At 50.9% G+C, this 14,397-nt stretch overlaps 1 protein-coding gene across 1 annotated transcript in view; it reads left to right on the top strand.

Moving 5' to 3' along the window:
• Positions 1-255: 255 nt before the first annotated feature.
• Rps6ka2 (ribosomal protein S6 kinase A2) overlaps positions 256-14,397 on the top strand; it is a 72,622-nt gene continuing 58,480 nt past the window's right edge. The window contains exons 1-4 of the mRNA XM_005363356.3: positions 256-337; positions 9,121-9,201; positions 11,511-11,590; positions 12,652-12,758. Coding sequence (XP_005363413.1) covers positions 307-337; positions 9,121-9,201; positions 11,511-11,590; positions 12,652-12,758 — 299 coding nt within the window. The 5' untranslated portion in view covers positions 256-306. The remainder of the gene's footprint in view (positions 338-9,120; positions 9,202-11,510; positions 11,591-12,651; positions 12,759-14,397) is intronic.

The raw sequence follows: 14,397 nt of genomic DNA, 5'->3' as shown, positions 1-14,397 counted from the left end.
GAATGCCCTCTTGTTAGCTTGCTAGCTTGTATGCGTCTCTATTTCTCCACTCTCATGCAGTTCAGCACCCCTGCCTATGGCTGTGCCACCCATTGTGGGCTGGGTCTGCAGAGCCCACCATAGACACTCACATAGGTAGGCCAGTGTTGACAGTCCTTCAGGGGTCTCTTCCCCAGTGAGTCTAGGGTGAGTCTAGGCTGTGTCCAGTTACAAAGCTAACAATCACGGACAGCCAGTGTGTTTTCTGCTCCTCAGGTGTTCTTGGTGAGGAAGGTCACAGGCTCCGATGCTGGTCAGCTCTATGCCATGAAGGTCCTGAAGAAAGCCACCTTGAAAGGTAAGGGTCCTGGGAGGAGCCGGTTCCTTCTGAGACATCACGGCAGGCTTCCCTGGGCAATCTGAGGACATAATGGCTTTACTCAGTCTTTGTGGTTTCAGGAATCCCAGGGGAGGGCACTGGGCACCACTCTGGGCAATAAGCTGCCAGCATTTCTTGGGTGTTGTTGCTATCCCTGCAAAGTTTGTTTGGCTTTCAGAAGGAGCTTGCTGCATAAGTAGCATCTGCACATGCTCTGCTGCAGAGAGCCATGCGGGAAAAGAGCAGCGGGAAGGAAGCCATTTGTTCTGGCTGTGTGGCTCCACAGCAGACCGCCACCGCCCGCCACACTGGACTGCTCAGTTTCCCAGGAAGCTCAATGCACAAATGTGCTGTGCTCCTTGGTGGCCCCAGTGGCCAGGGATACGCAGCCTCCAGTGTGCCCATCCTCCCAGTGAGGCATAAGCATTAAACCCCAGGGCCTGTCTAAGCCCAGACTCGGTCTCACTCCGGCCAGCCTTGCTCTGATCCTTTCTCTTCATCCTGTCGTAGCCGGGGGAGGATCCAGGCCTCTGACCAGCACGAAATTCACACCAGCACGGACACATGATCCAACTTCTTAGAGATGGGTGCTGGCCTCACAGAGGTGGAGCCCTGAGTGAGGGAAGCCCATGCTTAGACCCCTGGGGGGCTGGGAGACTCAACAGATGTCAGGGGCACTTGGATTTGTGGGTCTTGTAACATATGTCCTTGGCAGCAGAGGACTCCAAAGAATGTGTTGTTCTGAGCCTTCAACTAACTTGCTGCCTGTCTAGCTGGGGAGATAAAGTTTATGGTTTCACGGCACAGATAGCCGGTTACATAGGGTGACAGATGCACGGACGAAGTGTCTGTAGACTGCAAACGTCTTGTATACAGGCAGGAAGAATTCTCTCAAGGGAGACGGCTTTTATGTTGAGCAGGTGTGTAAGATCCCAGGCCTGACTTTAGAATGGGTGATCTTTCTTCCACAAAAGAGATGAATTATGTTGTCGGTGGTCAGAAAATGTAAATATTAACCACTTCTGACAGCCTGGACATGATCTGTCATCTGAGTACGCCTAGGGAAGGCCATTGTCAACACGAGCAAGTGGCTCGTGGATTTGTAGGAGTGAACCTGGGATGTGGCTTCTCCTAGGTCGTTCAAATCCACCACCAAAGGCATATTTCTCAGAGCCAGCATAATCTTACGGGTGGTATTATGTTGTTATAGCTGGTTATCAATTGAACATGGTGAGACTGCCCAAAATTCTTCACAAAAATGTTATATAGTTATTTTTTTTGGCCAAGAAAGTATATGGGAAACAACTCCAGCATTTAATAAGATAAACTTTACTAGGATTGTATCAGAGAAACGGACATTACATTATCATCGGAAAGTCCTCAAAATAAACTGCTCCTACGGTTCTTCAGCATTAAAGCACGTCGTCCTGTGAGCCGGCTGCTCCACAGAGACAGCAGTACAGTCCCCTAACCACAGCCTTGAGCACAAATGCCAGTGTGATCTTTAGTATGTCGTCACCATCATCACCTGAAGAGCCACACCCCGGTGTCTATTACAGACGTTTCCAGAGAGGTCCAGTTGAGGTGATCATCCTGGGTGTGGTGACACCGACCCATGGGCCAAATATAACACGGGAAACGGAAGCTGTGCCCCACCGCGCTCCGCATCCCAGTTGTGAACACAGCATGAGCAGCTGCCTCCTGCTCCTGTCGTCATCCTTCCCGTCCATGGTGGACTCTTCACTCCAACTGTCAACCCTTTCTCCTGGAGACCCCTTTTCTCCAGCATTTTATCATCTCGTCCCATAGTGGTCGTCATGTGGCCTGTCTGCATGGCACTTCTTGGCCTTGAGAATAAAAATGAGACACCCATGCCTCACCATGGACAGACATGCAGACGGTACTGAGGAGAGGAAGGACGACCCCAAGTTCGTATTTGGTGCTTCTGCTCTCTGGGCATTGAGGACAGACTGGCTGAGCTGGTGTTGCCAACTTGGTACAAGCTAGAGGTGTGTGAGAAGGGAACCTCAACTGAGAAAATGCCCTTGCCATTCTGGTCTGTAGGCAAGTTTATGGGGGCATTCTCCTGGTAATGACCAATGTGTGAGGGTCCAGCCCATTGGGGTTGGTGCCACCCCTGGGGAGATGGTCTTGGGTTGTCTGAGAAAACAGGCTGAGCAAGCCTTGGGGAGCAAAGCAGTGACCAGCACTCCTCGGTGGGTTTACCTCAGTTCCTGTCTGCAGGCTCCTGCCTTCACTTCCTGTCCTGGCTTCCTTCAGTGATGGAATGCCATCTGCGTGTGTAAGCCAAATAATTGTTTTCCTTCCCAAGTCCCTTTTGGTCTTACCACAGCCATAGGAACTAACAGGACACTGTCCCTCAGAGGCAGCCCGTGCAGTTTCAGAGGTTCAGTCCGTTATCATCATGGCAGGGAGCATGGCGGCGTGCAGGCAGACATGGTGTTGGCTACATCTTGATCAGAAGGCAACAAGAATTGGACTCCTTGCACTGGGACATAGTTTGGGCATATATGAAGACTCAAAACCCACTCCACAGTGACACACTTTTTCCAATAAGGCCACCCCTACTCCAACTAAGTCATGCCTCCCAATAGTGCCACTCCCTATGAGCATATAGGAGCCAACCACGTTCAGACTACCCCGGTGTCTTATAATGTTTAAAAACAAGTACTCTAGAACAGTGAGTAATCACTTACATATTGTGAAGATGAGCCATGTAGGCAAAAAGGAATGGGAAAAATCCCCATCCCCTTGTGCTCTTCTGAAGTCTGCTGATACCAAACACGGTTTTACGTTTTATATTATTTCAGCTTTCTATAACAGGCTATCACCGAGGAATAGATTTGCCCCCAGAAATCCAATAGTGTCTCTTAAGAGAAAATGGAGGCGCCTCAGTTACCATAAGACACGGTGATGCATCACGTGGGGGTACAGCGAACCCGTGGCCTCCCGTGTACTCCCACTGGAACCCCCTCCCCCGACACATCTGCACTCTCTCACAACTGGAAGAAGAGAATCTACACAAAGGAACGTTCAAATTTGTTTTGTTTCCAACTTCTCTGCATCCTGTTATCCTGAGTTACTCAGATACCAGTTCCTTCCCTTCTCCGCCATGGCCCCAGCTTTGGCGAGAGAAGGTTTGTGTGTGACTCCCACGGTGTGCCCTCCTCTTGCCAATCACTAGCTCCACAAGGACAGTTGTAGAGGGAACTGGAACTCATCTGAAGAGCGAAGTCATTCTGAGAAGGAAACGAGAAGGGGCAGGCGCTTGCGAAAATCGTTTTGAAACTTCAGACTTTTCTCTATGTGCAGTGGCGGCCGTGTGCAGGGGAGGACTGTTGTCAGCGGGAGTCCTCGTGGCTTGACAAGGACCATGGCAGTTCTCATGGCTCTATTTTGCCTTCACGTGTGGAATGCCAGGCATAGCCCCCTTTTTTCATTTCAAAGGTGACAAGCCATTTCTAAAGGGATGTCAACTGTGCCGAAGCCGGAAGAGAAAAGAACCAGCAGGTGTGTGCGCTTGCCGCCACCCCAGATAGGGTCCCATCATCTCAGTTCAATCCCCCAACTTCGTGACAGGATGCTGCTACTTACAGACTTTGAAAGTTTCTTGTGTTCTTCAACTTGGCACAGTTTTGTGACAGAATGAAGTGACTGTGGGCAACAGTTTCGTGTTATGTGCTTGAAATATAGGGAACCCTGGAGTGCGGTGTCCTGCTCAGTGATGGAGGGGTTGATGGAGGGAATGTTCTGCCCACTAACCTGTTCCCATGAGCCCCAACATTAAGTGGGTCTGATCTCTTCTGTGCAGTCCATGAGCTAGCAAGAGGGCGCCTTTACTGCCATGAGAGATGTCCTTATTGAGTGGGACAGTGGCTTTCTAGTAGATCACCCTGCTGCAGGTGCCTGGGGCTTCATGGAAGGTCGAGCTGGAGAATCTTAAACTTTCCTTCTGCCTCTCTTCATGGCAATGTGGAGATTCCTTTGCACATAGTTCAGATAGGAAACCAGGCTTGGAGGCACAGCCAGCTCTGACTCCCCTGGCTATGCCACCTGGGAAGCCTCTCCTGGTCCCATGCCCACTGAGCTAAGGCAGGGCTGGAGGTGTGTTCTCCAGCACCGATGGTGTGACAGCCAGTCTCAGTGCATTGGAGTGTCACCAGCACATAACCCTTCCAGATGCTTCTCTGTCCTTTTCTCCATGGGGATCACCTGGTCTGGATTCGGCCCAGGGACACAAAATGGCAGCAGTGCTCACTTCAATCCGTTGTGCAGAGTGCTGTCTGCTTAGGAGAATGCTGTCCGGGTCAAGCTGTGCTCCTGCCATGGATGACCTGAAGCAGTTAGTGGCTGTGATTAGGACTCATGGTAACTTGTCCCACAGGCGGTGCACAGCTCCTGTTCCTGCAGCCGTCCCTCCAGTGTGGTGTTTCTTTGCAGGGCTAATTCAACAGCGTTCTTACCTGTGTTTTCAGACCTAGCTTGTAGTCGCTTTCCCTGGAGGTCAATGCTCTCTTCCTGAAGGTCATACATTCTCTTCTGAGAAGGACACTAGTGCCCTCTGGCCCACTCTCTGAGCCGGCAAAGCGGCCGACGGACAGTCACTGTACTGCCAGCTGTGACCCTTGGTGGCTGAGGGGTGGGTCTTTTGGGAAGCGTGGACTGGAGTGACAGGAGGGAAAGTGACAGGGTGTTGGCAGAGCCTGCGTCTCATGACGCTGCTGCTGTGGGATAAGAGCACTGACTCATAGCTCCACAGACACGCATGCCTGCAGGACTCTGGTGACCAGTGCAGGCACGCATTGATGGCTCTTGTGTCGTTGGCAACATCTTGACATCGTCCCTGGCTGGAGCTGGTTCCAGCCGGCAGAGTGTTCTTTTCAGCTCTTCTGTGTTTGTTTCTGTCTTAGCTGAGGTGCTTCGTTAGAAACATTGACTCATTCAGAGACGCAGCTTCCGCGGCTGCCTGCATCTGAACAGATTGTCTTTCTATGCTAACTCGTTTATACCGTTCAATTCCCATTTGAGTGATTTCAGATTCCAGGGAGGGCGGGTAGGGGGTATGTGAGGAACACTCCAAACACGGGTTTTAAGTACCCCTTTTTCAGCATGAGGGGACCGAGGCCAACACAGCAAGGGTCCCCAAACTACATTATGCGGGGATGTCAGAGGCCAGGATTCTGTGTCCTCCTCACTCCCAGCATTTCGGCCTCCCTCCATCACCTCGTCAGGGAACCATCTGCTGACTTGTTGTGCTTTAAGTATTTACTCTGTCAGGGGTTTCTTCTCCCGACGAGCTATCCTGATGAAAAGCAGAATGAGAAAAACCCCCTTGTATGCCTTCAGCTCTCATCCCCCTGCCAAACCAAACCTCAGCCCTATGGTTCTCATGTGGCAAACACCTTCTTTGCGGAAGACTGACTGGTTGTTGACCTACCCGTCTGTGTACCCTGGAGTCCATCGTGTGTTGTTGGCAGGGTTGCCCTGTGGACATACAGATGTGTAAATGTAAGGAGCAGACCCTGCTCAGTGCCCACCGTCTTCAGCGTCTGCACAGTGTGAACCCGGAAGCGGGAAGAACTTCTGGAAGGAGTGACTTTAACCGTCATGTCATTGAGACAGTTCCATGTGAAGAAACAAAGAGCAGGTCTTGGGGAATTAGGCCTGGTTAGGCAGCCCACGCGGTCACTTGATTATCTGTGGGTTTCTTCTCTTCTTGGGCAGGGGGTAATTTTCTGCAAAATGTTTTGACTCCCAAATATCTAGGAACTCTGCTGCTCACAGACCATTTTCTGTCACAAAGGAAACTTCTAAAGCTGGAGACTTCCTTCTTCACCTGGGAGACAGGTGGCTGAACCTTGTTCTTTGTTCAAACTGAGCAAGCTCAAGGACATTGAGGATGGCTAGCGGGTTTTCAGACGACCTTTGAGGTCTTGGAGAGATGGTGGAGAGATAGAGTCGCCTTTCTCTGCCACCGCGATTCGCGGGGTCATGGAGTGGGAACTTTCCCCTAGGGAAGAGGCACGAGAAATGAGAGCCAGCGTACGTTCTGCTGGGACAAATGGCCTAGGTGCAAGAAGGCCGGCCAGGCACTACTGAGGCAATAGGAAAATCAGCCCCGGCCCAGCATATAAAGATGGAGGGACCCCAGTCCCATAGCAGCTGGCCTTGAGCTCCCGGCCGCAGAAATGACTTTCCCTTTGGATGCTAACTTGATTGATGCCAAAGGGTTTCTCAGAGTTAAGCCTGTGCTCACAACCAGTGTCTCCTCTAATCTCTTATTTTGAAAAAATATTCATTCTTCCCCGCAGTCTTTATCAACTGCCATCAGCTGTATTTTTCACAGAACAAACAGGTTTCAGGTTGGTTTTGATCAGCTCCCCGAAACTCTTCCGTATTTCTGTCTCCCTAATCTGTGTCTTGGAGCCGAGAAGACAGAGAAACTCCACACCTACCCTCTTCTTCTTCCGCCATTGGTGATTTTCCCCTTGGAGCCATGGTCAGTGGAGTCTCCAGGTACCGCAAGCAGAGTCAGGGTGTGGAAGAAGGTGCTGTCAACCTGGCATAGGCAAGCACCCTTCTTTTTATCTGGAGAGTATTTCTCCAAGAGCAAACAGATTAAATTTTTTTAATTAATTAAAATAATAGACTTGGAAAATGTGAAGGAAGAGGGTTCAGATCAAGTCCACCCTGGGCTCCATAGCAAGACCCTTGCAGAGAAAATGACCTTTGCAGAGAAAAGCTTGTAAAAGTCATTCCAAAGACATGACTGGGCATGGACTTCTCTTGTGGACTCCAGGAAGAGTGAGGTCTCCTAGGGTCTAATGATCCTTCACTGCCCTCATGTGTCTGTGTGAGCGTCTTCTACCTTCACCCTGGTGGGTGGTCTGGGGCTGCTCAGTGTTGAGCAGCGTGCTTCTTTCATGCTCTGGATTGTTCTGTCTTCTGTCACTTTTTGTGCTTGCTGCTCCCCACAATGGTGCATCCTCTCGAAATCCTGGCAAATCCTGGTACAGGACAGCAATACCCCATACTGTGTACACCACGTGTGTATCATGTCCTCCTTGGGGCAGAGCACTGCTCTGTCGTGCGCACACCACGTGTGTATCATGTCCTCTTTGGGGCAGAGCACTGCTCTGTCGTGTGCACACCATGTGTGTATCACATTTTGTTTGTCCATCTCTTGGTGGCTGCTGAGTAGTGCTGATGCAAACATGGCCATACGGATATCTAAGTCACTGCTTTCTGATCTTGTGGATAGAAACCTAGAAACAGAGCTGCTAGGTTACATGGTCACTCTGTGCTTACCTGCTCCACAATGACAGTACCATGTTACATTCCTAACATCACACGTGGGTTCCAGTTTCTCCACATCTGCCAGCATTGGTCATAGTCCACTTTTTATCATTACACCATCCCGGGGCAAGGGTTTCTTTAATAACACATTTGGCATGTGTGCTACCATTCCAATAGTGATGAGCAGTGTAGTAGGATGCTCTTGTCACTGCAGGCATTCCAGATGTTCAGCCCTCACTCAGAGAGGTTGTAGGAGGTCACGCGGACCTGGGCATATCAGGTACCCTGTGGAGTCTGAGCGTTGCTCTTATTCTCAAGTGGTTGTCAATCTCTGTTCTGTTCATTTGTTTTGCCTCAGAACTAATTACGTCTGTATTCCATATGGCTGAATGTGAGACAGTGGGAACACTGAAAAGAATGTTGTACTACACACACACACACACACACACACACACACACACACACACACACACCCTCTACCTCCTTGGTCCACAGTCATCCTGACGGGGAGAGAAAGAGTTAGCCCCTTATTTCCTCTTGCATCAGAAATGGAAAAAGTATCATTTTGGAACTTGGAATGCTTCAGCGAGGACCCTAAATGAATGCTAACGCCATTGAGTGAGAGTTAGGGATTGCACAGGTCACCAGGTGCCAGCTGTCCCTCCCTGGGCTGCCCTCCCTTACAAGAGGGGTACCAGATCTTGACCTGGAGAGCTGAGTCCTTGCCAGTTCCTCCTCTCCCTCACCCAGCATCACCTGGAGAGGGTCAGCCCCACAGGCTCTTCCCGATCCCAGAAGGTTAAGGTAGAGGCCTTTTCTGCCACCAAAAGTGTCTAACTGCAATCCTGTAGAGACACCAGACCTGACCTCAATCTGTGAGAAATACAAGTTAGAGGAAGCAGCTGAGCTCCAGTCAGACAGACATCGATGTGGACCATTCTACAAGAAAGCTGGCCTGGACTTAGTAAAAAGTTGGGGGCAGGGGAAGATTGTTCTCTTCTGGATGCAAATCAAATACAACCATAGCTACCAACACAGTAAGGAAATAGCCCTTGACTAGACCCAAGGCTGAGGAAGTAAGCTGCAGATGATGGGCGTGAGGGGCCTGGAAGCCGGAGACACCACAGGATGATGGGACACTAGAATCAGTGAGGAGCACTCCTTAATCCTAAGGCGTACGAGTCGATTCTCCTACAAGGAGAATGTCATGGTGTCTACAATATATGTTCAGTGTTTCTGGTATAAAGAAAAGGAGCTAGAAACAAGGGAGCAAATGTGTCAACATGTGTGTATTCCTTAGACCTAGGCACAGGTGAGGGTGGCCATGCTTCTGCTCCACATTTCCACGAGTGTGTGGCTGGCTCCTCACTGACTCGTCTGCTATTGGGTATCTGGGTCCCGAATTCTCCGCCTGCATTCTGAAAGCCTTTGTTTTTGTCGTGCAGTGCGGGACCGGGTCAGGTCTAAGATGGAGAGAGACATCCTGGCGGAAGTCAATCACCCATTCATCGTCAAACTGCATTATGGTAAGGGCAGCAGGTGTGGTATGCTTTGATCCCTAGGGTGGTGTCTTTGATCAGAGGAGACCGTGATGATAATAATTGCTGCAAAAGAAGACGATCTTGTGTCAGAATCCTGTCTCATGCAGAGACAACGGTCCCTTAAATCCCCACTCTTCAGTCTCTTTCCTGTTTGTTTCTCCTGAAAGAGCAAGATGCCCTTCTTCATCCCAAAGACTGAGAGGTGGGGCTGCCCATCATGGTGACGTCACCACGGCTAAGCTGGTACAAGGGCCTCCACCATGGTGAGACACGATGGCACACCCAGTGGTGTTCAGGATAGGGTGTGTTGCTCACCAACCCCAACTTCAAGGTGGATGAAGAGAGGGAGGGCCATGCAGTGACCCTCAGACTGCCGCTCGGGGAAGGTGGTTGTCTCAGGCTCTCGAGGCTGGAGGGAGGGCCAAGGAGTGACCCTCAGACTGCCGCTCGGGGAAGGCGGTTGTCTCAGGCTCTCGAGGCTGGAGGGAGGGCCATGCAGTGACCCTCAGACTGCCGCTCGGGGAAGGCGGTTGTCTCAGGCTCTCGAGGCTCTGAGCAAAGCCTACCTCTCTACCCAACACCAGTTCTCTGCCTTTGCATCTCATCTGAGGAGCAGCGGGAAGAATCCAGAAGTTGGTGGTTCCTCCGCCGTGTCCCCCACATCACACTTTGCTTGTTAAGGGGTTCATATGAACAGAGGTCACAGAAGAACCACAGTACAGTCTGAGGTTCCTAGAAACAGGAAGCAAAGGCATGAATGCCCTGGGGTGAAATGGACAGACTTCCAGAGACCAAGAACAGTTCAGGCCTGTCTTGAGTCACACGGTGTACCCTTCTCAGAAAGAACAAAAGCTGGCTCCTCTGTGGGCTGAGGGGCGGGGTGGGACCCTCAGCCTTCCCAGCCATGGCAGCTGTGGTTAGAGCCTCACCCTCTGCTGGCAGCAGTAAGGCAGGAAAGCCTCCCCCTCCCCCCTCCACTCCCGTACAGTTCCAGCTGCTGGTGGGCTGTGGTCAGAGCAAAACCTGGAGTTGCCATCTGCAGTGTTTCATTTTTTAAAAGCGAGTAAGCCCTTTATTTACTGAGTGCTTCTCAAATCTGCATGTCATCCCTACTCGGGCCGTGCTAATCTTCTCAGGATCGTACAGTTCCAGGCTGTGTGCTAGGGGTCAGGCTGTTTTCACCAGGAAGTTAAAGTCTGGGTGTCTTACACAGACTTTTCAACAGCTGTTCTACATTGCTTCTGTTTCCACTGGCCCTCAAGGCCCACACTGCACACACTGCAGTCCACGTAGCCCCCACAATGGGTCTTCCAGTTAGCAGCTGTGTTTCTAAATGCCAGCATTTATAATAGTTCCAGAACTTTTAGAAATGAAATAAAAAAATTCAATACACAGAAGTAGCAGGACCCTCGGACCTGGCACCCTGTGTGTAGAACCTGATGAGAAGTGATAGATGCTTTCTGATGTTGGCCTGACCATCATGAATGCTGACCCTCTCTGTCATTGACCTGGCCACCAGTGCTGGCAGACTCTCCCTGGTACCAAGCTGATGATCACAGCAGTAATAACGGGACTCTGTTCTCTAGGCCCTTATGTGCTCAGGGGCCCCTCGCTCCGAGGTGTGCCTTTGGTACGTCCTGGGTGTGAGCTGTGTAGACTGTGGAGTGGCTACCAATAACGTCATGTGCACGACATAGACAGGCAGGCAAAGCCGTCCTCCACATTACTGGCGTGGAGAGGGTCCTTAACGGTCATCTTGGGCCCTGGGTAGAGGAATGCGCTTCCACAGGAGGGAACTGAGGTGTGCCTCCTGCTAATCAGAACCGTCTCCCATCAGTGTTTCAGCGAGTTGCTGCCCGTGACAGCCTCCGTGAGCAAAGCCTACTCAGTAATGCCAGCGGTAGACACACACTTGAACACAGACTTTCCTCTCCCTGCGTCCCTCGGTCACTCTGTGACTAGAAGGGATAAGGACGGAGGAGAAGGATAAAGGAAGTTCTAAAACCCAACAAAGTGAGGGACACTGAACCTAGCCCCCTCCCCTTCTGCTGGGCCCTGTCTCAGTGGTCAGCGATGCCCGTCTGAATGAATGGCAGCTCTCCAGGCTCACAGCCTTGTTGAACTGCAGAGACGCTGGGCTTTGGGAAGAACAGAGATTCAGGGTCAGAGGGAACAGTGATCAACCCCCTATCTCCTCCCACAGCCTTGTTGAACTGCTGAGACGCTGGGCTTTGGGAAGAACAGAGATTCAGGGTCAGAGGGAACAGTGATCAACCCCCTATCTCTTCCCACAGCCTTTCAGACCGAAGGCAAGCTCTACCTGATTCTGGATTTCCTGCGAGGAGGGGACCTCTTTACCAGGCTTTCCAAAGAGGTAAGTGACCCTGCAGCTCATGGTGACTTTCTGTCTTGGAAAACAGGAAGGGAAGAGCATCTTGGGGATGGGTATGTGAGGTAAGTGTATGCTGAGTGATGTGGACATTTAGTGTGTGTAATGTGCTGTGTGTGGCGTTTGGCCTGTGTGATGTGAAGTGTGTGGTAGATGATGTCCTATGAATGTGTGTGCACCCATCTCAAAAGGCTGGGTCAGCAGGTCACCCCTGTGCTCTCAGCACTGGGGAACAGAGCCAGGTATGGAATCATGACATCACAGGGCCAACCAAGTGTAACCAAATTGGTGAGCTCTGTTTGGTGAGATTTCCTTTCTCAAAAAATAAGGTGGAGAATGACCAAGCAAGACACCTGAGATGAACCTCTGGCCCCTATGCACATACATGCAAACACATCTGTATGCCTACACACGCATATATACAAAAACATGCAAGGACTCGCCTTCCCATTGAGATTACTGCAGAAGCATGAGCGGGACAGGACAAAGCTAATGTACTGAAGGCTCCTGGCTCCAAGGCATGCTGATACCATAACCAGCCTGGAATGCAGCACCAACCCCAACAATCACAGGCTCCCCTCCAACCAACACATTGTACTTGGCAGGATGCATCCCTCTGTGCAGAGGGCAGGTGGTTAGGTTGCCAGTTTGCACACCAGCCCAGGGACAGGTAGGAGAGGGGAGGGAGAAAGGTAAAATTGGAGACCCGTTTTCTAAGTCCTCCAACCGCTAACCATCTTGAATTCACACGGGAGCATCCCTCATAAGATGGGATCCCGGGGTTACACTGCAGCCTGAGCAGTTTGTCGGCTAAGGGCAGTTGGTGGTGGGCTGAGGTTGTGCTCACAAGGCTAACCAAATCAGCTCCATAAGAGTGCAGCCTGCAACCGTGAGAAGTCTCCTGCAGTAGGAGTGGCGGGGAAGCGTAATGGGAGAGCCAGGATCTCTGCACACATATTCTGGGACAGCTCTGGTTTCTGCGATGCATGCTTTAAAACAAGCAGTCGTGGGAGAAGCTGAACCCTGGTCCTTTCCCACCCCTCTAGGTCATGTTCACCGAGGAGGATGTCAAGTTCTACCTGGCTGAGTTGGCGCTGGCCCTGGACCACCTTCACGGCCTGGGGATCATCTACCGGGATCTGAAGCCAGAGAAGTAAGTAAGGGGAAAGGCATTCACAGCCTGCTGGGGCATCTGCTGCCAGCCCGCACCAGTGGTTGTTACCTAGGATCTGAGTGGGCTGGGCACCGTGACATGGGGGTGGGTCCTGGGCTGGAGTTTCAAGAAAGCTAAGCAGACGTCATCGCCTTACCTTGCACAGGTGCTCAGCAAAGGCAGGGTAGGCGTGTCCACTGTGGGAGGCTAGGCCACATCACTTCTTCACACATGCCTCTCCCCCGCCCAGCAGCTACCACGCAGAGCCATGTCACACAAGAGATTGTCCCCATCACCGCCTCTTCCCTCCTGCTGTCATTCAGGCTTGGACACCTTCCTGCTGCTGCTCTAAGCTCTAGGAACATGGTTGGTTCGCCTCCTCTGAGATGGCTAGCTAGTAGATGGGTCAGATTAGTTCTCTCACGGGATCAGCTGAGGGGCAGTGGCCCCAGGGCCCCAGGTCAGTGTGTATATTTTCATCTCTGCTGTAGTCTAAATGAAAACAGGAACTACCTTGCAAAGTAATGGGATTCAGGGTTCTGATTTTCTTCCTGCATGGTCTGTGAGTGGCAGAATGCACAGGAGCTAGCACTGACTCATGCAGACAAGAGAGGACTTAGGAGGGGCCTCTGACCAGTCATACGGTGTCCCTGGCTGTCATGCCACCTCTGAGACGTTTCCAAACCAAGACAGCCTGAAGCCATACCTTGAGTTCAAGACAGCACATAGTCAGGATGGACATCACCCTGCTTCTCCTTCTCTTGTGCCCACACTGGCCTTGGATGAAGACAGCTGCTTCTCTGAAGACATGGCTGTCATTTGGGTTTGGCAGAGTCAAGTGTGTGCAGTGTGTAGCTCTGATCATCTATCAGTCAGCAAATTACCACTGACTGATCCTATGAATCTATGGAGAAGTGACCCTGAAGGTCCTCTCTAAAGGAGCCCAGCGGGAATGGGAACTTATGACCTATACCTGACCCCTCCATGGGCAGGAGCAGGAGGTCAGAATGACACCTCAGAGCAGGTTGGATATCATGTCTCTTAGTGCTGACAGCATCCCCTGTACCCACCCACCACCCCAGGAGGTGATCACCGAGCCTGGCTTCTTCCTAGGGCTCACACAAAGCTTATCACAAGCTTACCTCACATTAATTCAATGGAGTTCACGAGCCTTATACAAATCTGTGCCTACAGCTATGACCCCTACAACAAAAGAGTTCTGTATGCTCAGAGCCATTCTGGGCATCCAGACCTTGGCTCCCACTCACTTGTAAAGGCTGGGCTGGTTCTTGGAGCTAAAGATAATAACATTTAATTACAGGATAAAAACAAAGATTTTGTGGTCCAATTAGAATTATTTGGTAATGAATCTTGAATTTGCTTAATTCTGTGCAAAGACTCAGTATGACTGAGAAGCAAAGATGAAAACATTAAACATCTGCCTCTTTAATTATAACTCAGCATGTTAGCTAATATGCTAGCGTTTCCCAGAAAACACTGGCTGTCCTTTAAACCTGTGGCCCATAGTTTCCATGTTGTCGATATACAGAAAATAGCATTTACCCTCAGGTGTGGTGGAGGGCACAGCCAGGTGACCATAGCGAGTTCAAATGCCACGTACCCATAGCGAGTTCAAATG

Source organism: Microtus ochrogaster, linkage group LG9 (assembly GCF_000317375.1).
Source record: "Microtus ochrogaster isolate Prairie Vole_2 linkage group LG9, MicOch1.0, whole genome shotgun sequence".
NCBI classification, from domain to species: domain Eukaryota; kingdom Metazoa; phylum Chordata; class Mammalia; order Rodentia; family Cricetidae; genus Microtus; species Microtus ochrogaster.
This window is presented reverse-complemented; position numbering and strand designations above follow the sequence as displayed.